The sequence below is a fragment of the Lonchura striata genome, chromosome 5 (assembly GCF_050655825.1).
Source record: "Lonchura striata isolate lonStrDom1 chromosome 5, ASM5065582v1, whole genome shotgun sequence".
Taxonomy (NCBI): Eukaryota; Metazoa; Chordata; class Aves; order Passeriformes; family Estrildidae; genus Lonchura; species Lonchura striata.
In genome coordinates, this window is record NC_140707.1 from 36,743,800 (window position 1) to 36,769,675 (window position 25,876).

The 25,876-nt window shown below is 38.9% G+C and overlaps 1 protein-coding gene across 3 annotated transcripts in view; it reads right to left on the reverse strand.

Annotated features, from left to right (window-relative positions):
* Positions 1 to 25,457, reverse strand: part of LTK (leukocyte receptor tyrosine kinase) — a 92,832-nt gene extending 67,375 nt beyond the window's left edge. For 2 of the 3 annotated variants that reach the window (XM_021533465.4, XM_085580285.1), the window contains exon 1: positions 24,787 to 25,453. In XM_021533465.4, the coding sequence (XP_021389140.4) occupies positions 24,787 to 24,829 (43 nt within the window). In that variant the 5' untranslated portion in view covers positions 24,830 to 25,453. Of the gene's footprint in view, positions 1 to 24,786 lie in introns of all 3 variants that reach the window. The other variant, XM_085580284.1, reaches the window with a different exon arrangement.
* Between the last annotated feature and the right edge of the window lie 419 nt (positions 25,458 to 25,876).

Genomic DNA, 25,876 nt, shown 5'->3' on the forward strand with positions numbered 1-25,876 from the left:
CTCATACTATTATAATTACATTTTGTTACTCCCACAATCAGAGCATGTCCTGTTACCCAATTTGACACTGCTGCAATACTGCAGCGGTCTTTGTGACACAATTCAAATCACTATTTAATGAAACAACTATCTTTTCCAGGTGGAAGGCTGCAATTGGCACATGAAAATTAAAATCTCTGACACTTGGCCTGAGTCAGAAAACCCATCAGACATCTTCGCTCCATTGCCTCAGATTTGAGAGTTTAGCGTCTCAGCCAGCTTTGCCCTTTTTTTTTTTTGTATTTCCAGCACTCCTGGCATAGGTTGAATGTTTTGTGGTCCTTTCTTATTTAAATTCTCATGACAGGGCTGCCTGGATCTGTGGCACTTTGTACTCAGTAACCCAAGGGACTCAGTGGGTCCTGTAGTCCTCTGGGTTTTTTTTTTTTTTTTGCAGCAGGCTTGGCTGCTCAAGTAAATCTGCTGGCAGAAAGTCACACACTTGAGGACTCCTTGCCTTGGCAGGCTACACCACCATTACATAAGTCCATGTAGTCTGGTGTGAACACCAAGCCAGACAAAGCTATGAAGAAGGCAGGCTGTAAGGTCGCCTCAGCATTAGTGACACAGCAACACTTTGCAACGTTCTGCATATTCTCAAGCAATAGACAGTCAAGGTGCCCTCCTAGACATAGAACATATTACCACTTCCTACAGAGCCAGCCCTCATCTGTGGGAGTCTTTCACCTCTCCACTGAAATCCAGTCTCAATTCCCACCCACGGATGACATTTTTGTAGCTTTCTTTCTCTGTTCTGGCTCCTTTGCACACTGCATTCACTCACAACCATCTCAGGATTAATTGACTGTCACTGAAGAAGCCTGTTAAATACAAAAACTTTTGACCTCCAACCAGGTCTCCAAGTAAGTGAATTTGATGATTCATTTTGAGCATCATTATGATATTTCAGTGGAACTAAATGCTGGGATTTTAGATGCTATTTTCTTTAGCTAATTATATTTCTGCTAACTCAGTTCATAGTACAGTAAGGATGGGGGTTTATGCATATGAGCTGATGTATTTAAGAGATTTACTGAAATGAGTGACTGACAGTTGTGAATATTAATTGTGGATAATGACCTGCTATTAGTTAATTTTGGATTTTATAATGAGCAAACTGCAACTTACAGGGTATTACTTCCCTGCTGCTTGAAATATTGTGCAGTATCTGGGAACAAAGGATTTAATTTAAAGAGAGCCATATCTTTCAAACACCAGAACTAAATTACATTTTTTCCCTGAAGGCTTCTGGGTTTTAAAGAACAAATAATACACAAAACATAGATCTATGCACTCTGCAGAGATTTTTCTCTCTAAAAATTAGTAAGGAAATATTAAGAACAAACCAAGATATTACTAGGCCAAAACTAATTTAAATTTTCTAAATTAAAATCTAACTATAGCCAGGTCACAAGGAATATGGATCAATAAATCACATAGGTTAATGGTGGTCTTAGATAATCAAATTATGAAATCACCGAATGAATGCATCAACAAATCAAATCAAATCACAAAGTTAACACACACAGAATTGCTTTTCATCAATCCTCCACCAGGAGATTGAAAGCGATGGCTGTTTTCCTTTGATCTGAAGCTGTACCTTGGTTGTGTTCTAGCATAGTGGTCATGGTGCAGCTGCTGTGGAACACAACATTCCAGGATGTATTTAAACTGTTAAACAATTTTTAAGAGAGAGCAGCAAGCTTCTTTCTTATATCACATTGTTGTTACACAGACTCTTACTCCTCTAGTCTTATTTCTGCTGTTGCATACAAAACTCTGAACATTTGATGGAAGTCATTATTGAGACAGGCCTTAGTTCTCAGTTTTTCACCTCCTCATGGGTTTCCAAAAGTCCTATCTAGTTCTCATTTACATGCAGGGAACTATTAACAGCATTGTTTCCCACCACTTCAAGCATCCTGACTCTCTCCACATTACTTCTCTAGGGTAAGGAACAAGGAAGTTTCTATCCTTCAAGGTTAAAGAAAGGGAGAATGAAACATAGGTTTGAAGGGTTTTTCTTTGCCATCTAGAAAGCTTTGATGCAGTTACTGGTACCAAACAGTATGGCAGCTTGTGATGAAAAAAAAAAAAAAAGAGAAGCAAAATGGGATTTCTTTTCTGTAGATAGAGAAATGTCCAAATCCCCTGGTTTGTCTAGAGGCTTCCTGTACACACATTAGGCAGGGAACAGTCCCTGTAAAAAGCCGTTCATTGCATGTCTGCCAGCTGTGGGTTAGTGACACAATTGAATCCTCTCTGGACAAGCTAGGTGGGATGAATCTCAGCATTTCAGGACTGAAATGTTTCACTGATATAGCCAAGGACAAGCGTCTTAACTTCCCAGCCAAAAGTGAACTGGAGATATTTTTCTGCTGATTCAAGTGCTGAATCATGAGAAAGAGCCCCTCTCCCCAATAAGCATAGTTTTCTTTGAAGAATAAAAATAAATAAAAATTATCAGTACTGGGATGGGCTTCCATTTGCTAACGTTTTTAGGGACCTTGTTATATCAAATCCAGGGACAGCTAAGTGACTGCTGCGTGCTAGAAATAGCTGATGTCATCTAATTCTCTTGTAAGGTGACTGCTTTTGGCTACATTAGCCAGTTTTAAAACCCATCAAAAACAAAAAAACCCATGGTGCCTTGGCACTTGCCTGTCAAATCTTGGCCTGTCTCTCCCTAGAGAACCCCAATGACACTGTCAAAAGAGCCCACAGTGCCATGAATGTGACAAAAGCGTTATTCAGCTGGGGTGAACAGAAAACAATGTAAAGGATGGTCCTTTTCTTCTTTCTTTGGAGTAACAGTTGGACAGTACAGACAGCATGAACTTGATTTAAAAGGATACCAGAATGTTCATAGCTATAACTCACAGCTGAACCATTGCTTTTCATTCCTCACCCAAATTCATACAGCCTACTAACAGCTCTGAAAATAAATAGAACAACCTTCCCAAAATCTCATATGCATGTTCACACACCTCTTCACCACCACCCTATTACTGCACCTGAGAAAATTAGGAAGTAGAGATAGGCTCATCTGGATTAAGAGAGAATAAATTTTGTTCTCAACTTTTTAAGTGTGTCATTTAATTTATGTAAATTAAAGTTTATCCATATGCATTTGGATACGAATTATTCCAACTCAGTTGCAAATAAACTAGAGTAACAGCTAATAAAAGGAAACCTTTCCTGTTTCTTTTGAGTAGACTAACACAAACCATGGATTAACACTGCTAAGAATTTAATGTAGCTTCCTGAATTGGCTACATATTTCTTAACCTTGATACTTACTTGTAACATCAACAGAACTGACACTGATGAAATTTAGAAGTTTCTGTCTTTTTCTCAGTAGTAACTTGCATAACTTGCATGCTGAAGCTAAGATATTAAATCTTTGATTGTATGCTATATTATGTTTTCATATAATCATTTGTATACTGTCATTAAATATTCAGCAAATTTATACTGTACATTTTTATGCTTGGAAATATGGCCAGTTGCATAAAATACTCTTTTAAATGTATATATTAGATCATTTGGTTTTCCTAATGCTGCCATTTTCTCCAGAAATTAGTACTGCTGGAAATAGTCTTCTTTCCAAGTCTTCTATTTAAACTTGTTCCCATCATTCAGACACAGATTTATTTTGGGAGGGAGAGGCAGGCCTAAGGGTTGAGAAGGACAGGATGGGGCACTCCTCATTACCTGATGTTCCTGGAACTAGACATCAGCCTAATCAAACTCAAACTTTAAATTCATGTTAACCCTTGCATTATGTAACAGCTTGTCTGTTTCCAAGCACAGCCTGTGATCTCTATTCTCAGCAAGTATTTTTGCAACATTATGTTTGTTTCCTGAAACATAGATGCTGTTACAGTATCTGTAACACAGGCTTTAAGTATTCAGTGATTTCTACCCATAAACAAACACATATCACTTAGTCTCTAAGCTTTTCTTTTCTCAGTCTGGTCACAATTCTATTTTGCTATCCTCAATGTAAATGAATCTATCCTCATGAAATCAGAAGTTAGCACTCTATGCTCCACTCCATGCTTTCCATTAATTACAAAATTACCCCAATTCCACTGGTTTTGTGAAAAATAATTTAAAACCTTGCTTACTTTATTCTTTCATCAGGCACATCAAAGCCTTGTTGCACTACCAGCACTTCTTTTTATATAATTTTGATTATGGTAACCTAAAAATGAATATGCTTAGATGTTAACTTGTTCTGTATTGTTGTCTTTTCCATTTAAGGTGTTACTGCTGATTCACCTACTTCCACGTAAACTGTGTATTTTTGCAACATTTCTGCCACAAAGTCTAGCAGATGCTGTCTAACCATTCCTGGTCACTTTCAAGCTTTTTTGGTGGCATGTTGCAGCACAGAAGTCAACATTCATCCATTTCCTATCATTCTTCCCAGTCAAAAATTAACATTCATTTCTGTGTTGCACAGTTTGTAGTGATCAGAGACCTGGTGTTTTATGCACCTTAGTGACTAACACAACTTCAATATCTGTGTGAACACATATGTAACAGCTGTAAGTACTATCTGACAAATCTACTAACATTTTTTTCTATTCCCTTTTCTTTGCTGATGCATGCACAAAACTTCCTTGACTGATTTTAAGAAGTCATGGTTGATGCTTTTATGCTCATATGACAGTGATATATATCAGATAACCACAAGGATATAGATGAGCAATAAAATAACCACAGTACAGAAATAAAAGAAGTGAATACATGTTCTCTAATGCAGAGGAGAAAGAGAATATGAGGTCATTCAACAAGGTTAGAAGTATCAAATTATTAAGAGATATCCAGTGAACCAGCAACTGGTGTATCTGTCTCTGTAATTAGCTCCTGGGTACACATCTTTCCAGAACCCTTGAAATATTAGGGAAGCTGCTGTGAGATTATAAACCTGCATAGGAATGAAAGGTTATATTAGAGAAAAGATGAATCAGTGGCATGCTATGTAACATCACTGGTACCTCAGATCTGGGAGATTTGAATGCACTTGGCTTAGTATTGGTAGCACAGAGCACAAGAGGAAGTAAAGGCATGAATATTTACCATACAGAAATCATAAAATTTTCAATAATCATACTGAAAAGGCAAATTGTTCTATTAACAGGAGATTCTGTATTTACAAGGGGATAAAAAAACTCACAGTGCATAAATTCCATATAAGAATGTAAGAGCACTACTTCCTTAGGCATAAACAGCTTAAAAATCCAGAGCTTGAACTCAGAAGTTCTTAACTGGCTGGTGGTGCTTCTGCCATAACACTCATTTTAAAAAGTCTCAAAATCCTGAAAGTATCTCAATATGCAAAGAAAGGGAACATTTGCTTGACATTTAAAAAAGGGTAAAAGGGGAGCCAAATGATATGCCAGACCCTGATCACAAACTTGAAGAAAATAATTGGAATACTGTATTGTGTTTGACTGATTAACAATAGAAATACATATAAAACCACAATGTTTAATGGAATAAAAATTTGTTTTAAACCCACATTAATCTTTGGAGACAAAAATGGTGTTGTCCACATGAACACTTCCTACAGATCCTAAACTCTTTGTGGTCTTCCTATTCTCTAAGTTTGTAACAAACCCACCAATTTAAAACTACACATGCAGTTGGTGATTTTAGGGACATACTCTACCAGCTTTTCAAAATAAGGTGAAGAAATTACTTCTGAGATTTTTTTTTTTGCTAAACCTATATGAAAACACATACTTGATTACTTCGTTATTTTTCTTTTTAACAGCATTTATTAGTTCACTTGTTGGTATTGTATTCTTTATGATCCACTGTAAGGTCTCCAAGGAATAGACCAGGAAGTGTTAAGGTAGCAAGCTTCTGTCTTTCACAATGATATTCAGAAGCTTTTCATGTAATAGAAACAAATAAACTGATGTCCTTTGATAGGGATCTTCAAGCTCTGTTCGTGGACAGTGGGTTTCAGAAGCATACAGATTTTGCATTTTCTGTTTCCTATTTTTATAAGGGAATTCTTTGTCATCATATTAGAAACAATTAAATCTGATCACTGACATTTATGTACTAGTGTTTACCACCTGTGCCAGACACAGGTTCCTAAAAGGTGTGCAATTGATTCTAATACCAGGGAAATGCTGCTCATATAACCTTACAAACAACTGATTTCCTACCGGTGCCCAATATATTTTCCCCAGGAACTTGCTTCATTCTACTTTTCCCTTACAACACAAGTATTTCAACTTTCAGCTTAACTTAGCAGTTAACATATCTGATTTATGCAGCTGTATAAGAGCTTGTAGTCTTGTGGTTTTCCTTCATCAGAAAGTACCATATTTCTCAAATTATATTTTTATATGAAACTATGAATACAGGATCTTTTTGCTAAACTTCATCTACCAGTATGCCTACCACCAGCACCCTGGCAGCAGCTATGTGGAGCAGCACGGAAGATTCCATCCTCTGTAATTTCTCTGCAATACTGCCAGGAAAATATGGAAGCACTGCCACAAGCCTCCTCTCAGTATCTGCCAAATTCCTTTCCAGAAGGAGAGGCTCCAACTGCTCCATGCCAAAACTTAGTTTTCATGGGCATAAGTTGTTAAGAAGTAGGATGCACAAGAATACTGGTAAGAGATTAAACTATGTCTTACCATAAATTGTCTAGCTAATATATGAGAGTGGGATTTATAACTTCAGGCATCTAGTACTTGGCTGTTAACACTAAGCTAGCTCACAGAGAAGACTAGATTAAACTATTCACTTCTGAATGGCTCAAGTTGGCCCAAAGGACCTCTACTGTCAGTGCCATGCAGTGAATGGATTTGTCACGCATTCACTGCGTACCTCTTAACATATGTTAAGAACCTCTCACATGACAGTAAAAAGACTGATGCCTGAAACAGCCTCTCAGTGGCTAAACTAGGTTGAAGGAAAGTACAAGGCTAAAAGCTGAATCTTCTGTCAATATCCCTTGCGTTCTTCATGATCAAGACCCCAGATTAAATTCCCCAACACTCATTGTTACCTGGGTTTTTTATGTTAGTGCCCAGACTACCATCTGTAAGAAGAGGGCAAAAGAACTTTTAATCCTGCTCATACTTTGATGTCTCATTTAAATTCTTCAGGGTCACATCCTATTCTTTTACTCCTTGCATTCTCCTCGCCCACAAAAAGTCAGGACATTGAAAAGGGAGAGGATGTTTATATTATACTGTGAAGATCTTTGGCATCAACTAGTAACTTTGAAGAATAATCCTGAAGATAAAAGATACAGACCATGTCCAGCAGTCACATAGTGTAAAATGAATGGTTTACAAAGAAATGGATCTCTAGGGAGTAATTTGAAGTTAAAAAAAGATTTCTACATGCAGTCCAGGGAAATGCAGTTTTTTATCAGCACTGGCACAGTCCCCAGCAAAGGAATTAGCAAATGTGGAAGAAAAAGAGCTCTCATAATGTCCACTCAACTGTGACTAGGGTAACTGCAGTGAAAAGTGTTTCCACTTAATCTGCACTGACCTTTAACCACCTAATGCTGAGGACATTCCTGCTTATTGAATGGAGATGAATGGACAGAAATCATGCAAAGGAGGAGACAAACTTGTATCATGAGACCCAGTTATGACAATAACAAAGACATAAAGAAGCAAATGTTAAGCACATGTGCATAAGCTGAAAATCAGAATAAAGATTCCATGCATCAGACATCTATTGATTTCTGAAGGAACACTGCAGGGTAGACTATGACTAAACCAGAATATGTGAATTCAGAAGAAGGGTTTAAAGATATGATGAAATAAGAGTGAGAGGAGATGTTTCCTCAAGTGAGAGGAGTAGTTCAATAAGAATCATTAATTTTCCAATTTTATTTGTACATAAAGTCTTATATTTATTTAGAGGTGCAAATGAAACTATGTAAGACATGTAAATAATATACTTGTCAAACAAGGGAACAGTTCACAATTTTTTACATCCAAACCCAGTGCTTGGCAAAGTAAAAATGGATATTTTTTACTTTTAATGACAGAAATTATCTTAGCACCATAGCCCGCTAGTTCAGTCATTCTCTAGAAGTGGACATGTTTGCATGAATTATAATTAAGAAATTTGAGGAATATTTTGCACAGTCTAGTTTAACTAATTAAAAAAGTGCCATAGATAAATTATAGACCATGTCACATTAGTCTTAAGTGCCACAGATTTAACTGCAAGGGAGAACTAGAAAAAGATACTTGAAAGGCAACAAATAACTAAAAACACCAGAAAGCAATGACTGTAAGGCAAAAATAGATCTGAGGATTAAATACTCGCTGGCGGTTTTGTATCATCATAATATACGCTTCCAGAAGTAGAGAGCAGAAATGGGCGCACCCAAAGTATTTAGACAGCTACACATGGTCATGGTGTGCTACAGAGGGGAAAAAGATAAGTGAGCAAAGTGTAACAAAGGAAGTGCCAGGGTACACAAGCTGCCTGAGGTCACACTGCTGTGGCCTTGGAAACAAGTGCACTGAATGCAGAGGAGAAGGCTCATGCACAACTACAGAAATCAGCAAAAGGCAAAGGGCAGCAACTACAGGAACACCAAGTTACACGTAACCTCGGACTCAGCAGTGCAGGAAAAGCAGAGGACAATGACATGCTGGGGCAGGAAGACACCAGTTCCAGTCCAAGGAGGTCAAAAAGCTAAAAAGGTAAAGAAAAGGAAGGATGGATATGTCAAGAAGGACATCTGAGACCAAGAAGGCCCTCCTCAACAGCAACAGGACAAGAAGTAAAGAAATGGATTAGATGTCCTTTGTCAATGGGAGGCCTGGCAGGCCACAGTGGCATGGCTAGAAAGCCACTTTTTAGGGTGTAGTATATATGAGGTTGGTGAAACCTCTGTTGGAAATAAAAACTGAACTACCAGAGACCTGGAGAAAAAAAGGTAGGATTTGGAGTAGTCATCAGAAAATCAATCTGTGCAGACAGGGCTGGGGTGTTAACATGAGTCTCAGCACCAATATAAACAGTCTTCTTAATAGTGAGACAGTTTAATAAGCATGGAGTCCTGATGGCATACTGAACATAAAAAAGAGTGATGGTTTCATTGTCCACTGCTTCAGAGTAGCATGGGAGCCAAGCCTGAGGAAGGTGAGTCTGGGCAGCCTCCTAAGATCTGTACAGTTCTCTTATGGAAAATATTAGGACTAAGCTCATTCACACCATTCAAAGCACTTATCATCAGAAAGATGATTCTCCAGTATGACTATCTTCACTCACAGCCAGTACAACGAAAGAGGTGCAGAATCTTTTTTCAAACTGAAATTGTAATAACTGCTGTGAGCAATGAACTTTGTGTAACAGAATTCAAGTGGGTGGGACAGACCTGGTCTAAAAGTCTAAGGACTAAAAGTCAGAGATTAGTACCTTATTGTTTTTTGGCAAACTGTTTCCTTACTTTTAAACACACTTCTGTAATTTGTGCCAAGACCTGAACTTTATTTTTTGATCCAAAAAAATCACCCTCGTGTTGAAAAAATAAGACAGCTTTTTCTTGTGGCCTAAAACAAAATAGCCAAGATGCATGGATTGCACCACTCTGTTTTTTGGTAGAAAACAGACTTTGCAAACAGAAAAGCAATCACCTGTATTTCAGTTTTATAATTTGTTTTCCCCTAGTAAGGAAATGTAGAAGGCAGTGGCCATGATAAGTCAGATGTTTCCATTGCTCTCAGAGCATATAAAACAGAAGACAGACAGTTGTTTTCTAAAGAATGACAAGGACTTAAAGGATCCTTATCTTTACATTAATTTTATTTTAGGCCTCCAAGAGGTGTGGTTTAGAGAGTGAAGGGTGATTTAGAGATGAAATATTTGGGCTACAATATCACACTTCTGGCTGGAATGCAGCTAAGTGGGGATATTTCCTATAAAAGCTTTTATTTTAATTCTGACACAAAGTCCTTAAATATAATGAGTTCCTCCTTTCCTTTAAATGACCCCTTCAGAATCAGTCCCAAAACAGAAACAGTGAAGTTGGGAATTAATATCCTGCGGACAAAGAGGGCCTCAGATTACTGTCCCTCATTACTACAAGGGTGAGTTTAAGGGTTTGACAACTTTATTAATTACTCAATAGGGTGGTACAGCCAACAATATTGTGGCTATTCTGATACTTTTAACACCCATGAACTGCTTTGAAAATATCCTCCAGTTCTTACACTCAGATGGCTTCATGGAAGGGAATGAGTAGAAAATCCAAATGGCTGATAGGTCATAATCTACACCAGCACCGATCTGATCTGTTTTAAGACAAAGGGGTCTCTGTCATTCATTCTTTTCAAAGAAGTTTCAGTCTATCTCAAGCTTCATGATGGAGATGAGAATGTCACAAAAAAACCCCACCACCCCAGTGAGCAATCAGTGCAGGAAGAGCAAAACAAGAGAAACCAGAATGGGTGTCTGCAAAGAAATGAAGATTATTGGAAAAATTTCTAACTTCCTTTCAGACCACAGGTAATTTGATTAAACACTAATGAAAAAAAGTAGTGCCTGAAAGAAACTGATCTGGGACAGTCCTGAGCTATTTAATTTACAGGCAGTAAGGAAACATAATTGGATGCATTTCTGGATATATCTGGAAATATATATGTATATTATATATATACATATTATATACATACATATATATATATTATGTATATATGGAAATATATATGTATTTTATGTACATAAAATACACACTAGATACAAACAGAACACATAAATATTCAATTCTTTGGATATCTCATATTAAGCTCTTAGGTTTGTGCAAGAGAAAATAAAACTATATTCTATTAGAGTGAATCCATGAAACACTGTGGCTGCTGGAGGCCAGACCTCTTTCACCACCATTTATCTTGTGATGTACTAAATTCTTTTGGAATCACAAGAAGAGCACTCAGTCTCTGGAGGTGATGGGAGAGGAAATGGTAGGAGATAATCAGCTCCCTTCTGTTTTATCCAGGCTTTTATCAGAGAATTATGAAGGATATTACATATTCCAGTAGAGTGTCCCTCAAGATCAATGTCTGACTACTGCTGGCCTGGGGCTATAGTTTCTTCACTGCCAAATGGTCAGTCCAGACCTGACCACGCAAAGGAGAAAAATGAGATTTCTATTCTTCAGACCTCAAATGAACAACATAAGAACAGCAGACAGCCTTCATTCTTTGCTTCCAGGACACCAGCCAGCACAAGGAAAACAAGCAACATGAGGTCAAGAGTTTGTGCAGTTTTCTTCTCTGTTCATCCTCATTAAAAGCCTGAATCACAAGTCCTAAAGCTTCTCTGCCTCCAATGAAGTCCTTAATTAAACACCTAAGTCCTTTACTCACAGCAGCACGTAGTTTATGACAGTTAACACAGACAATGCCTCAAAGGCTCTTTAATTCCACACAATTCCTACATTTGCACTGCACACTCTTCTGATATCCAGAAAGGCACTACCAGACCAAGGATGGGTTTCTTGACTTGTCATGCCCACCACATGCAGCACATCTGTCACTTTCTGTACATGTAAACCATGTGTGGACTACTCATCCAGCATATAATTTTACCTTTTCTGTTCTAAACAACCTGAAATTGTAGCTGTAATTGGCAGATTATCATCCGTAGGAAAAGACCAAATACATATTTGAGTAGTACTGTTTTTTTCTGTATGTGTTTGTCAGGTGTTCTCATTGCCTACTTGGTACTCAACTAGATATCATCCCAACAGAGGAGAGAGTGGTCAACAGAAATTCTTCCAGATTTTTCACAGAACCACACATATAAAAACATCCTTTCTGTACCAGCTTCTCCTGAAAAACATCTCTGGGTCTCCTCAATGTGTCTGTGTCGGGAAGTTGCAAATGGCAATGTAAATACCAGAAGTGTCCCAAGAACTTCCCTACTACCACAACAACCTAGTATTGCAATAAAAGCTACTGCTTCTTTGCAGAGTATGAAACTCACTTTATTTACAGTAATGAGAAGGTGTGACAGAGCACAACATATGCACTCAGAGGGAACTGCAGAATCAGTAGTAGATAATATATTCTTTTGGAAGCACATGTTGAAGCATCTCACTACAAGAAAGACATTGAGGTGCTGGAGCATGTCCAGAGAAGAGTAGTGGAGCTGGTGAAGGCTCTGAAGCAAAAGTCTTACAAGGAGAGACTGAGGGAGCTGGGGTTTTAGCCTGGAGGAGGGGAGACCTTATCTCTGTCTACAACTACCTGAAAAGATATTCTAGTCAGGTGGGGGTTGACCTCTTCTGACAGATAAGAAGTGACAGGACAAGAAAAAATGCCCTCAAGTTGTGCCAGGAGAAGTTTAAATTGGACATTAGGAAAAGTTTCTTCACTGAAAGGGTGGTCAAGAACTGGACAGACTGCCCAGGAAATGGTGGAATCACCATTCCAGAAAGTGTTCAAAAGATGTGTTGATTTGGCACTCATGGACATAGTTTAGTGATGTAATTAGCAGTGTCAGATTAACAACTGGATTCAAAGGTATTTTCAAACCTAAATAATTCTATTAATCTATTTGCATTGTCTTCTGTTGTAAATAAGTGTTTTGTGCTGTTTAAAGAATCAGAATTAAATGTTTTGGCAAAAAGCAAGTTTTTATATGAATTCATAACTTTTAACAGAGTTCAGTTCCAAGTTTCACTGTGTTATTTACCAAATGATTTAAACAAAAAAAGGAAAATCAAATCAGAATCAAAGGATATAAGCATGGAAGATAAGGGTGCACAAAGGTTTAGCAGCACTTAATCATTAACTGACTTAACAATTATTCGGCTAGAAATTGTTGCCAGCTTCCAAGGCAGGGACCACAGCTTTGCCAGCAAGTACTCCAGCAGCATGTGGAGTCTGCCAGTGCCAGCTGAGACTCCCAAATGCGCTTCCTAACACCTGAGCCTTTCAACGCCAGCTGGACTCCAGAAGAGGAAAGCAGTCAAACAAACACCAGAGGAGGCTAAGAAGGTGGAATGTGAAACTGAGCACAAGTTTAAGCAGTGTATTAAACAGTTTGTCAGCCAAGATTTCAAATGTCTTCCCTTCATCGTGGCATGTTCTACTCCTGTAACTAACTCCCGGCTCCAAAGCACGCATAGCCAGATTAATGTGTGCTTTATTTTTTGCATACACTTAATCCTTTCTCTTTATGCATCTGGGAATCTGGGCTTTGAAAGTAAAAGCATAGAGTCATGAAAGGATTGTTTTGCATTTTTTTAAAGCTCATGCCAGGTGCAAGTAAGAAAAGGAGATAAATAAGCTGTGTACTTCTTACAAGACCTAAAGATGCCAGTGCACCCTTCACTGAACTCAGCATGCCAGGTACTGCTATCCACTGTGTGCAAGAGTTACCAAGACACATGCAAAAGAGCAAGATGGGCAGCAGAGATAGCAAAGTACAGGGAATTGGAAATGGCTTTGCACAGCACACAAAATAGCCAAAAATGTTCCAAAACCCATAAAACTTAATTTGACTTTGGAAAACTGATAACATAACACAGCTCTGTCAAAATGATAAGGCAGAGTGAGAAAAAGAAACTGGTTAGTGTATTTTAGTAGCATTTACAAAATTTCCTTCAAATAGCACAAGCATTTCTGTGTTGCTCCTAGAAAACAAACACCAGCAATTACAGGCATCTCCTCTCTTTTCTTTATTCTTGAGGTGAAACTATACTCTGACAATTGACTCAGTGTCACAAATGACCAAGTTGGCATGAAGAATATCAATCAGGTCACCAGAGGAAAAAAAGGGCATTTTGCATCTATGCATCAGTGCTGTGCCTTCTCAGCAGCAAATAAGGATACTTTATGGAAGAGTAATACCAATTTACATCTTTAAGGAAAACACTTCTGTGCCCTTTACCAATGGAAAAGTCAATGCTGTTAGAAAACTTAATCAGTAACCCAACATTCAATGTGAAAGAGTAATTTTTTTTCCAAGAAAAAGTAATTTTTTTTCAAATTTCCACCAAAATGGAGTTATAGATTCTCCTTAATTATATTTTACTATAAAAAGGAAAAAAATCTGTAGTTCTGTGCACTAGATCTAATTGAAAGAACTAGAACATATACTGCTTTATATCTCACCACATCTGAATAAAGGAGATAAAATAGGTAAGTTAGGACAAGGGTTACAGCACCAAGGCTCAGGAATCTTCCTCAAATCATAGGGAAAATTTATGGCTGAAAAGTGGCCCAAAAACTATGACTGTCCTTACCATATTGTAAAAAGGTAGGCAAAGAGAGCTGAAAGATTGCATTGCCTAACTTAGATACATGTTAAAAGAAAAAATTTATTTATTTTGCACATTTACTTTTTGTAGTATGTTAGGTTGACTGAAAGAATGACAAATGTCTCCAGTGCTGCCAGTGCTTATACTTGTACTCTGAATTCAGTTCTCTACAGTGTTTTTCTTAAACATGCAGTTTCTGGAGCCATGTAATGACATGAAAATTACAGCAACAAAAATGACTTAATAGTTACCCAGGATAGCAAACACAAACTGGAAAGACTCAGAAACCAGATGGCTCATAAATATGTTTAATTTGATGATTTTTAACCCTATCTGTGAAACCTGAGCTTGGAGAATTTAAAAACCAGGAAAACAGTGCTTGCTATACTTTTTCCTTTTAAAATCTCAGAAACACTATGCAAAGGTACTTTGGCCAGCTCTATTTCTTGCCCCTTTGTGTATTTGTGTCACAAAGAATGAAAAGACATGCTCAAGAACATTCTTATATGTAGCTGATGTTTCTTTAAAAGCTCATGGGAGCACTTCCATGTATACTAGAGAGTATGAAACATTTTGTGCATAAAACTTAAGCCTGTGTTCAAAATTTTTTTACTGTCTTCCTTTAAGATGTTAAATGTAAACCCCACTCTCCACCTTCAGAACAGATTCAGTCCTATCCCATAAATGTTTAAGAGCACCTTCTCTTAACAACACTCTGTAAATGGTACAGGTCAAAGTTGAAAACAGACTATTTTGTCTAAAGGGCTAAAGGGGAGACATGAACACCACAAAACATCATGATGTATCTCTCATTCCTCAGCACTGTAGCATCAATGATAGGATTCAGACTATCAGCCCAAATTTGTCCTCATAAACTGTTATAAGTTCTGTTAACTATATGCAAAAACACTAACACGTTCCAAAAATAAGAAACTGGCAAAACCAGTACTAAATGACAGCAACACCAAATATTTTTTAGTTAGTACAATGGGATTGTAGGTGTTTTCACAGTAGTACAAATTCGTAAGGCAGTTGCCAGCTCACTGACACTGAGCTGACAAGCCTGGCATTGAGCCCTTGCTCCCTTGCAGAGATTGGAAAGCAGGCATCCTAAGCTAGATCAGAGTGTATTCACATAGTCTGAATTCAGGTGTCTAATCCTACAGGCTGGTTTCACAAGATAATTTTTTCAGTGACTGTTGGGAGAGATTTAGAAAAAAACCCAGCAGACTAAGAGTTTCCCAGAACAATTCCTTCTGCCCCAGTTGGCCTGATCCCTTCTTGTCCATGTGCAGCAATCACCACATCCCTCAGCTGTACCCAACACAATCTGTAAAGGGTCACACTATAACTGAAACATTAAAATTATGTACAAACCAAGAAAGCTAGCTTTTATTCTAGATCATTCCAAAGCATCCCTGCAGTATGGCTGACATAGCTGAGATGAGACCGTGGCACTTGATGGTTGCCTAGAGAGGTTGAGAGGGACATGCAAGCTGGAGACAAACTGAACACAGTTCAGCATCACACAGATGCTGACTTCCATGTTCACTCAGTCTCAAGAGCCCTAAGAAACAAGCAGAAGATTCAGCGCTTCTATCTCTGAAATTCTGCATTGACTTGAATGCTGGTTTTGGCTGGGGCAGAGTTACAGCAGCTGGTACAGGGCTGGTACAGGCATTTTGGATCAGCACTGAACATAGGGTTGATAATATACAGATGATTTTGATTTTTGCTGAGCAGGCCTTACAGAATAGAGGCCTTTTCTGCTTTCCATGCTGCCACTATGGTGAGGGAACTGGAGGTGCATGGGAAATTGAGAGGAGACATAGTACAGGTGATCCCAGAGGACCAAAGGGATATTCCAGACCATATGGCATCATGATCAGCATATAAAGTGGGAGGAAGAAAAAGTGGGAGATGTTTGGAGTGATGATATTTGTCTTCCCAAGTAAGCCTTATATGTGATGGGGCCCTGCTCTCCTGGAGATAGGTGAGCACCTGTCTGCCTATCAGAAGCAGTGCACAAATTCCTTCTTCTGTTTTGTGTGCACGGCTTTTTGCTTTTCTTGTCAATCTGTCTTTATTCCAACCCATGAGTTTTCTGACTTTCACCCTTCTGATTGTTCCCTCACTCTGACTGGTGTGGGAGTGAGTGAATGGCTGCATGGAGCTTTTTGCTGGGTGGAATTAAACAACAACAACTTTATATAAGTTACCCCTCACTTTCTCAGTGGAAAAATATCAATAACAGTATTAATTGGGATGTTGCTTCTCATAATCTTTTTTTTTTTTGCAGCCACAAAACAATTCCTACCAGTAATAAAATAACTTCTCCAGCTTACTCTACATATACCTTAGTACAAAAGTGATTAAATTTCTTCTGAAACTTAATGGAAAAATAACTATTGGCTAGATTTACCAAAGCTGATAACCCATGTATTCATATGCAGCACAAATCCCTGAAAAATGGTAATCTCCATAAAAAATCGGTAATTAAAATATGAACACACAAAATCGCAAGCAACCCCTGAGCAGTGTACAGTTTTGGATAACTGCATCCACTGAGGGAAGACAACATGTTTAAAGCAAAGGTGTTTTCCACATATTTTTCCTTTCATTAATTTTAACACATACACACACACACACACATATATATATTTATGCAGGAAGGCACACAAGAGAGGAAAAAATATTGTGTGGGAATCAAAATATGAAGGTAAGAAATAAAAAACCTATGCCCTGTCCAAAATTTAGCAAATAAAAAAGTGAAAATAGCTTTTGCAAGGGAAGCTAAATTCTTGAATCTCATCAGACTAACCTAGCACAGCACTAAAGGAAGTGAAAAGAGCTAGATCTGCATACATCTCCCAGTTTTCTGTCCCTCTGAATAGCTGGAACACGAGGCATTTTAACACAGCTAAATAAAACCCAGCTTAGTTTACTCACCTTGTTTTTCTTATAATTAATTCAAAAGTTTATTTTTGCAAATTTTACTGACTTCTGTCTCTAGGTCTGCAACAGACTGACAAACACAATATCAAACTCTGGGAAAGTTTACACTCTTCTAAGAGCCTGATAGATCTTGAAGGCCCAGGAGGTATGTGGGACTTCAGGAAAGGTGAAAAAATTAGTGATAGCAATGACTGTGCTATCAGGGTTTAAAATATTCATAAAGTCAAGTGTCTCACTAAGCTCTAGGCTGAACTGTTTGCCTGCATGGGGTTAAAGAAAGCTTCCTTCTGAGGTTTTAAATACTATTCGGGTTCCTGCAGTGACTATAAACATGGAAAATACTCCTGTTGTGAACTACATACTTTAAAAGTGTTACTCGTATAAAGAGATCTGAACTCGGCACAGTACACATCAAAATGTCACAGAGAAAACTCTAAAAACATGCTAAAAACCATGGAAAATTTAAGCAGTCATGCTTTTCTGTGAGTCTGTTTGCTGAAGTCAAAGTAATAAATAGGTCTTTAATCACTCAGAGCTTGGTAGGAAAAAAATATAAACAGAAAATACTTGGAAAATTTAAACTGTAGTTAAATATAACAACAGAAAATTAAAAAAAAATCAAGACATCCAAGGTATTATTAGCGTCTAAGCATAATCATCCATGCTCCTTACATTGTCTAAAATATTAGTCAAGGCACATGGGTCTGCAAAACCACCGAATTAATTATCCACAGAAGAAAAGCCATTTTTCAGTTCTGTTCCAGATTGAATTCAGCTTTGCCTGAGGTTGCTCGAGTTCAGGCTGACAGCTGCTAAACCTTCCTTTGGTAATCCAAAACCACACTGGATGCACTCCTTTTCTCCATTGGAACAGAATTCCTCCATCCTGCTTTACCATCCAGCCTTGGCCACCTCCTGTCCTCTCTGTGGGTCCCCACAGTTTCCTCCTGCCTTCCTAAGGCCAGGAGAGCAGAGCAGATATTGTAAGGCAGAGCTACAAGGGAAAGCACATGAGCAGACTTCACCCTCAGAATATAGATAAAGGTCTTGGTCACAGCTGCAGAGCCACTCAAAACAGCCCCGCATCACTGCAGGGAAGCAGGTGCTTCCACAGCACCTCTGATGTGAAAATTGTGATTCCAGAAAACTGTGACTCAGAACCAGTAACCTGTCTGGTTCCATTCTCATTGAAGTTCCAATGTGATGGTCAGTTCTGCTTCAAGGCAGGGAAAAACTTTTAGTTTGGGTTTTCTACTGGCTTCTGAATAGCACAAAACTCTTCACAGGAGCAATATAGGAATTGATACTTCTCACCTCCTGTACTGAATTCTGTACAACAGAACACCATCACATCCTTCCATGTCATTTATTACTGTCACGCTCAGTTACTTTATCCCTCCTATATTTTTAATATATAGATATGTATCACCACAAACATAGATACAGAGGAGAGGTGTGGATGCTCTAACTCCAGAAAGTTTGGCTGTTTATGCCCTCAAACACATGCTGTACTACAAACTGGGGAAAAAAAAAAACCCTAACTGAGCAACTGAAATACATTAATAAATGCATCATTCTTGGCTGATAAGCCAAAGCTTATGGGATTTCAGATACCAATTAGCTGAAAATCTGTAATGCCTTATTAAAAGACACGGTTCTCCCATTAGACAGGGCAAAAGTTCATCTGAATTGCAAGGATAAATCTGTGCTTTTTGAAAAGGCTTCAGCATTTAATTCTATAATTCTATATTTCACTCTCATCTTGACTAAGTCTGATCAGGCTGCTGTACAATAGGTTTTTAAATTCAATCAGTGCTGATGTCAGGGACATTTATACCTTCACAAAGAATAGAATAGATCAGTTGGCAGAGATCTACAACAATCATACAGTCAAAATGCTTAAAGTAAATATAAATCCAGCTGGAAATCTTAAGAAGTTTTTCACCAACAAGTGGAAAATTGTGTATAATTCCATGTTTTTACAGACAGCTTTGTGTTAAGGAGAACATATAGAAAACCAACCTGAACTTCTCCTAAAAAGGTAACATTTGACCTGCGACTGAACATCTCACTGAAATTCTGAGCTCTCTATTTACTCAGTACATATGGTAGGGTTGCCTTTTCTAAGTGAGGAAGACTGGAATGTCAGCTCTGTTCCCTTTCATGTCATGTCCCTCTGTTTCCACTTCTCCCCATGGGTCCATTGTGTTGGTATGACACAACTGGAGAAGGCACAGTATGGAGGTCCAGCACCTTGAGGAAATCTCTTAGGAACAGCACATCTGAGGGAAGCAGAGTGCTTCAGTGACACCCTGCCACTTCTCTGGGAGCTGTAATCCTTTAAAGCACTGCAGAGGTCCGGAGAGGACTTCACATGGCATTTGCTGAATTGTAAAGGTTCTACACCTTGACTTCCTTCTTGTGCATGCAGCACAAAAAGGCAGGACCCTGACATTCCCCAGGCCAGGCCCTCCATAACCTAGTGGTGCTGAACGAGTCACAATCTGAAACAAAACTCTGTGTGTTCCTCCTGCAACACACAGCCCAGCAGCGTGATCGGTCAGCACTCTCGTAAGGGAGCTGCTCTGCCTATGCACTCAGAGCACACCTGTCAGCTACAAGTCACCTCTCACCTACACTACAATTCACCCCTTTTCCAAGCTGGCCTGCTCTCCTACCTGCCATGGGTTTCATCTTTGTGCATGCTGTTAGCAGGCTACATGAAAGCACTGGGTTTGTTACATGCCGGTAGAGGAGAGAAGCAGAAGAGCAATTATAATGGAATGGAAGGAAGAGGAATTGTAAGAGGAAGGACTGATGCTGAGAGGCAGGAAAAGACTATAAGCCTGATCCAATTAATTAACATAATTAATGTCATAATTTTCCTCTTCTGATTTAAGGATTCAATACAGGAATCATGCTTACTCTTAGGAGTCTCAGATAAAAGTCTCCAGATACAGAAGGCAAGATGGCTGTAACTGTATTCCCATAGACATCCATCATTTAAGTTATCTATGAACCCTGTGGGCTCCTTCCTCTCCATTTATTTCTGGGAGGAGCTCACCTGCCTCTCCTCTCAGTACCTGCTTTGTATTTCTGCTTTTACTAAAGGTTTGCAAAAAGTTATTTTTGTTTCTTTTATTTCTGAGGAATTTGATCCAATATCAAGATACAAACTGTACCAGTCACTGTCTGCATGTAGAGTAATGAGCTTCAGCCTAAGGACAACTATCTGCATGCACAAATCTAAGTACAAACTGGAATGTGGTATTATAAAACAACTGTGAAGTTTTAATACAGGATTTTTAATTCATTGGCATGCCCAAAGAAATTTTAAAAAACCAAAACAAACAAAAAAACTGTCACAGATCAACCTAAAAATCTTTAGGATCAAAAGTTCTATAAAATTGCAAAGACGAACATGTTTCAGGGTGTGCTGGACTAGAACAGTTAATATCAGATGTTTAGTTTTAACATGAAGTAATGTTTTATGCTTTTAAAATAAATATTTCAGATTTCTGAGTGCAAGGCTTTTCTGACCCAAAGTGTGAAAAAAAAAATAAACCTAAAAAACAGACATGTAGATTTATTTGAATGTGTCAGTATGTACTAACAGGTGTACACACAAAACAAAGGACCAAATGTAACAGCTCAAAGCCTAGACCGCTTTATGAAGCATCTTAGTCTCACACATCAGCAATTTTCACTAAAATTAATTAAAGATAAAAAATTCTCTCCACTCTTGTCACAGACATCACAGATGCACTTCTACACACCAGCAGAGCCAGCATGATCTCCTTCACATATACAGGCAGACTGAAGACAGAGACACTCCTGTGGATCCAATTGGGACTCCAGGGAGTAGGAGAGGAATGCTTTTGAAACTTCATTGGAGTAAGGCATCCTTTTCTCCAACTTTGATCTTATGGACTAATTAGAAACCGTGCAGGTATGTAGCATGGATAGAAAGATGGATTTCTTCTATGGCTGCTCATAAGACATAGAAATCGGGTAGTGAGCCACTTCTGTTACTTTAGAGCTGAAGTCAATCTCCTCCAACTTAGTCCTTCCTCCTGAGGCAGTTTAGAAATCCCTGATGTTTCTCTGCATGTGCTCCCTTACTGTGGGATTCCCATAAATTTATCATATTCTTTTCCATTGTGTTTCAAAAAGTCCTCTACTTTGTAATGTCTATAGCTTAAAAAGAACTGTCTTGTTTTCCTTTCAAGGCATCCACCCCATATTTGACTTTCAGTGACAGCCATAGTGCCTTGAATTGGATATACAGACTAGACACTGTATATGGAGACATGCTGTCATATGCACAATAAAGGGCTGTGGATACAACTCCTATGACGAATGTCAAGGATCATTTAATGTTCTTCTAGTTGGAACCATTTAAGTGAAATCAGTACTGTACCTATGTGCTACTTTAACTGAGCAGTGATAGGCACAAGAAGAAGAAAATAAGATAAATTTTTTTCAATTAAGGATAAAAGAGAACACAGGGTCCCATCCCTTCCACACTTGGCATGCTTCTTCAGGGATATGTGAAACACTAAACATTTGTCTAAGTGAAAGAGATGTACTCGTTTATTTTAAATTGGCTTACAACAAAATAAGGTATTCCTGTATCTTCCTGCACATTTGGACTGACTAAACTTAAGCCAGTTTATACTCCTACAAAACAGGCCAACGTAGTCCTGAGAGGTATATAAATCCAGGGAGAGAAAAATTTGGGGCTTCTGAAAACTGTTAGTTAGACAAATGCAAGCACCCAGGAATGGGGCATTCATCATTGCCGTGCTGATATACCATTCCACAAACAAACAAAAAGCTGGCTGTCTTACTCCTAAACCTGCCATCAACCTTCCTATGCTTCTCTGCCTTAAGAAAGGATTGAACAAAACCCAAAACCATAACAATTCACCAGGCTGAAATTAAACCTAAGTTATCCTATTCTGTGATGGCTGCACTGCAAGTGTTGGAAGGGACTGTAAAGAAATACTGACAAAGTGCCTCTACTAATATTATCTCATGGACTGTGGTTATGCTCAGTAGCTAAACTCTGAGCAATGACATAAACATGACACATTTGGAAAGGTGTTTGAGCTTTGCTCAGGATGTATGCTGTGCTGTAATTTTGCAGATAGTTGGCTCTCCACATTCAAAGGCCAGAGTACGACATCTAGCCAAGCACAGCCTAGTTTCTCACAGAACAGAAAAGGACTGACCTAACCACCCCTTACCAAGCTCAAGTAATCAAAAGAAAATAATCCCATTTGAAGGCTCAAAGTAATATTGGTGCTTAAAATAAAAAGAAAATTTTCCCAGACATTTGTCTAGTGGCTTTTTTCACTTTCTTCCTAACCACCTCCTGAGACCTGAGGCTAGTGTACAACCTCAGCCTCCAAAAGGCTGTGAAGTTGCTTTGATACTGAACAATGTATACCTGTGGACTAAGTCCTTTCCTGTTTTTGTTACCTTCAGTTTGGTGGTTCTCTTTTCTGAGGGTTTTTTCCTGCTATTGTTCTCTACAACTTTCTGAAATTTCTCACAGTGTCTTAATTTTTGCACCAAGAGGACTTGCAACATCCTCCAGTGTTTCTGTGTGCCAAAAGCTGTCAGTGGATGGGAACTCTTGAAATAATTATTTTATGATATAGCACATTAGAAAATGTATGCTGGCCAGGAAAATAAGAGAGTGAGAAGAAGACCTGCAAATCCCTTCATCACTTAGATCTTGGGGTTTCCAAATAAAGAAGGAAATGTAAAGTCACTCCAAGAATATGCTCCAGTAAAAATTGTACAGTGGTAATACAAGTAGTTTTTAAACTAATTGACTATACACTCTGTGAGCTGACCACAATAGACCCCATAGTGAGGCAAGCAACCCCCATGTGAAGATTATGACAGCAGCTACATAGTTAAATGCTTGTGCATTGAAGTCTCCTCCAGTGATTGAGATTATTTTTGGCAGAAGATTGGACAGAAATTGTAAAATGTACATTTATTTTCATTTAGCTCTTTACTTATTCTCTCTGTAACACACCCTTTTAAAAATTTCTTTCCTAATGCTTCATATCACAGACTTGGATATACAGTAAATAGAATTATTATTCCTTACATTAACATTACTTGCATGTTGAAAACCCCTCCACCAAAAACACTGGAAAGATACTTAGCAGTTCTTGATGAGACCACATGCCATGAAAGCTGAGGCTTTAGGAACATCCAGCTCTGCTTGCATGAGGTACACCTGTCCTGGGACCCTTCAATAGTAAAACAGCCTCCTGCCTCCCAATAGAAATAGGAGGCCAGAAAAGGCCTGAAATAAAAAACTCTGTACTATGCCTTGGCATACAATTATAAATAGAACTAAATTATAAAACCTGCTTAGAAAGTGACATCCCAGTGTGTTTGCATATAAAAGTAAATATATACAAGTTCATCATTTAGCCAGAGAGAGGGAGTGCAGTGTTCTAGCAAGAGCTAGCTGCAGCACCCAGCAACCTGTTTGCCTTTTCTCCTTTCCTGCCTGGAAAGGAACACGATCTGTTACACTGAGAAATACAAAGTGTCTCCTGATCCTGTCTAAGAGCCGGGTTGTAGTCACTGTATCTACACTGTTACTATTGTATTTGCTTCTCTCTGAAAAGTTCAACATGTCCTGATAGATGCTTTTCTTTCCTAATATTCATAACTAATTTGCTTGCCACTGTGCACATGTAATAAATTTGTCCCACTCCTACCTTTTTCTCCATCATTGGTTGCATGCATGCTGCCAACTCCCAACTTCTCTCCTATTCCTGCAGCTTCCCTCCTAATATCTCTCTTCGTCTCTCCTACTGTCACTTCCTTTCTTTTGCTGTACTTCAGAACCAAAGCTAACAGTGACAAACAGAGCAGTACAAAGATTCCTTTCAAAACTTAGCCTGAGAACCCTTTCTAGGTGGGAGCTCTTAAGTCTATCTTTCTTAGTCCCAGTACTTACTCCTCTTTTCATCCGTGTCTCTCAACTCTCTGCTTAGACAGAGCATCCTTTCCAAACTACACCTTTCCCTGTAAGCAACCTCCACTACTCCTGGAGCATTACTCTTATCACCCTCTCCAAAACAGCCCCAAAGAAAACAATCTAGCAGCCAGAGAAGCAAAATGGTCCTAGGGTATAGCTGTTAGTTTCATGCCAAACCCCTGTACAGCGACTGCCTGCTTCCAGCTTCAGAGCCTCGGCAGCAGCAGTTTTTCTAAAACTACAGATCTCCTATTCATTTCAGTGAACAGAATTTACTTACAATCAAGATTCATTTTCCTGCATGTCACCTACTTTACATATGCTTTATGCCAGTACCTTCAATCCCCATCTCCCCTTGTCCCCTACTGCTCTGAAAATAATGCTTTTCTAGTTTTAAAGATAAAAGAGAAAGGGCAATTAAATAAGTCTGAGCCTCTGGGTAGAAGAGGGACTTTGCAAAATAAGGAGAGATGAGAGGGAAGAAAAATAAGTTCCTTACCCACTGTGGTGACCCACAGCAGCAGCTGTGGTAGCCGGTTCATGGCTCTGCGGGGAGCGGGGTGTGGGCTGGTCCCGCCCGGGTGCGCGGCTACGGAGGGGACGTGCCAGGCTCTTCCTGCGGGCTCCGCCGGAGCTCTGAGACCGGGCTCGGGCTCCTGCTGCCTTGGAGGAAAATTCCCACCTCCTGCTCGGAAAGGCTCGCATGGGTCCTAGAGCCACCCTCCTTTCCTTGCCTCCTCCTCCTCTCGTTTTGCATACCGCTCCTGCACGATCAGCAAATTCAGAAAGCAGTTGCTTCAGACACGAACACATTCATCTATAAATTCTCAGGCATTAGTATTCACCAGGACAAGATGAATTAATAATGTAACTGGATCGTTCCCCTCTCTCAGTCTTCCTTTGCAGCTGGCCCAATAACACACACAAGACTCATGCACCCCCTGGACTAAGCTCAGGTCATATTTGAGATGATAGAGAGGATTCCTGTGGCCTGGAAGTGTGTTTACCGACTGCCTTGAAAGAGAAACTGGACCTATGTACACAAGTTAGATTCCCACCTTTCTTCCCTTAGTGTCACTTATCACCACCTAGCACCCAAGCAAGGCAGCCTCTGTTGGAGACACAGTGAGGACCTGCAGCGCAGCAAAGTGTGGGTTCTCCCTCTGTGAGCTTGGGCATTTGCTCTTTAAACACTTCACTTCAAACTCCGTTTTCTTCTGGACCACTGGCATTTCAATTGCACTAGTTCACTCCAACTTCAATCTCTTTGCAGGTGTGTCTTTCCTTCATGGGGAGTTTATTCTAAAATTTATTATTTCTTTATAATCAGAATGCATTCTTTATGACAAATTCTCTAGGTGATACTCTTACTCTGAATTAGGGGTGCTTTAGTCTAAATTAGCATAATTTTTTGTGGTTGTTGTGAATTTAACAGGTAGTACTTGAGTCTTGAGTAAAATACTATTCAAAATGTATGAACTGGAGAGATTTGGAGCTGACCTGAATTAAAGCCCTTATATGTCTGGTGGGCCTGGCATTTTCAAGGCAGAAGCCTGCATTCCATGTTTAATTGTGGTTCTTAGAATAAA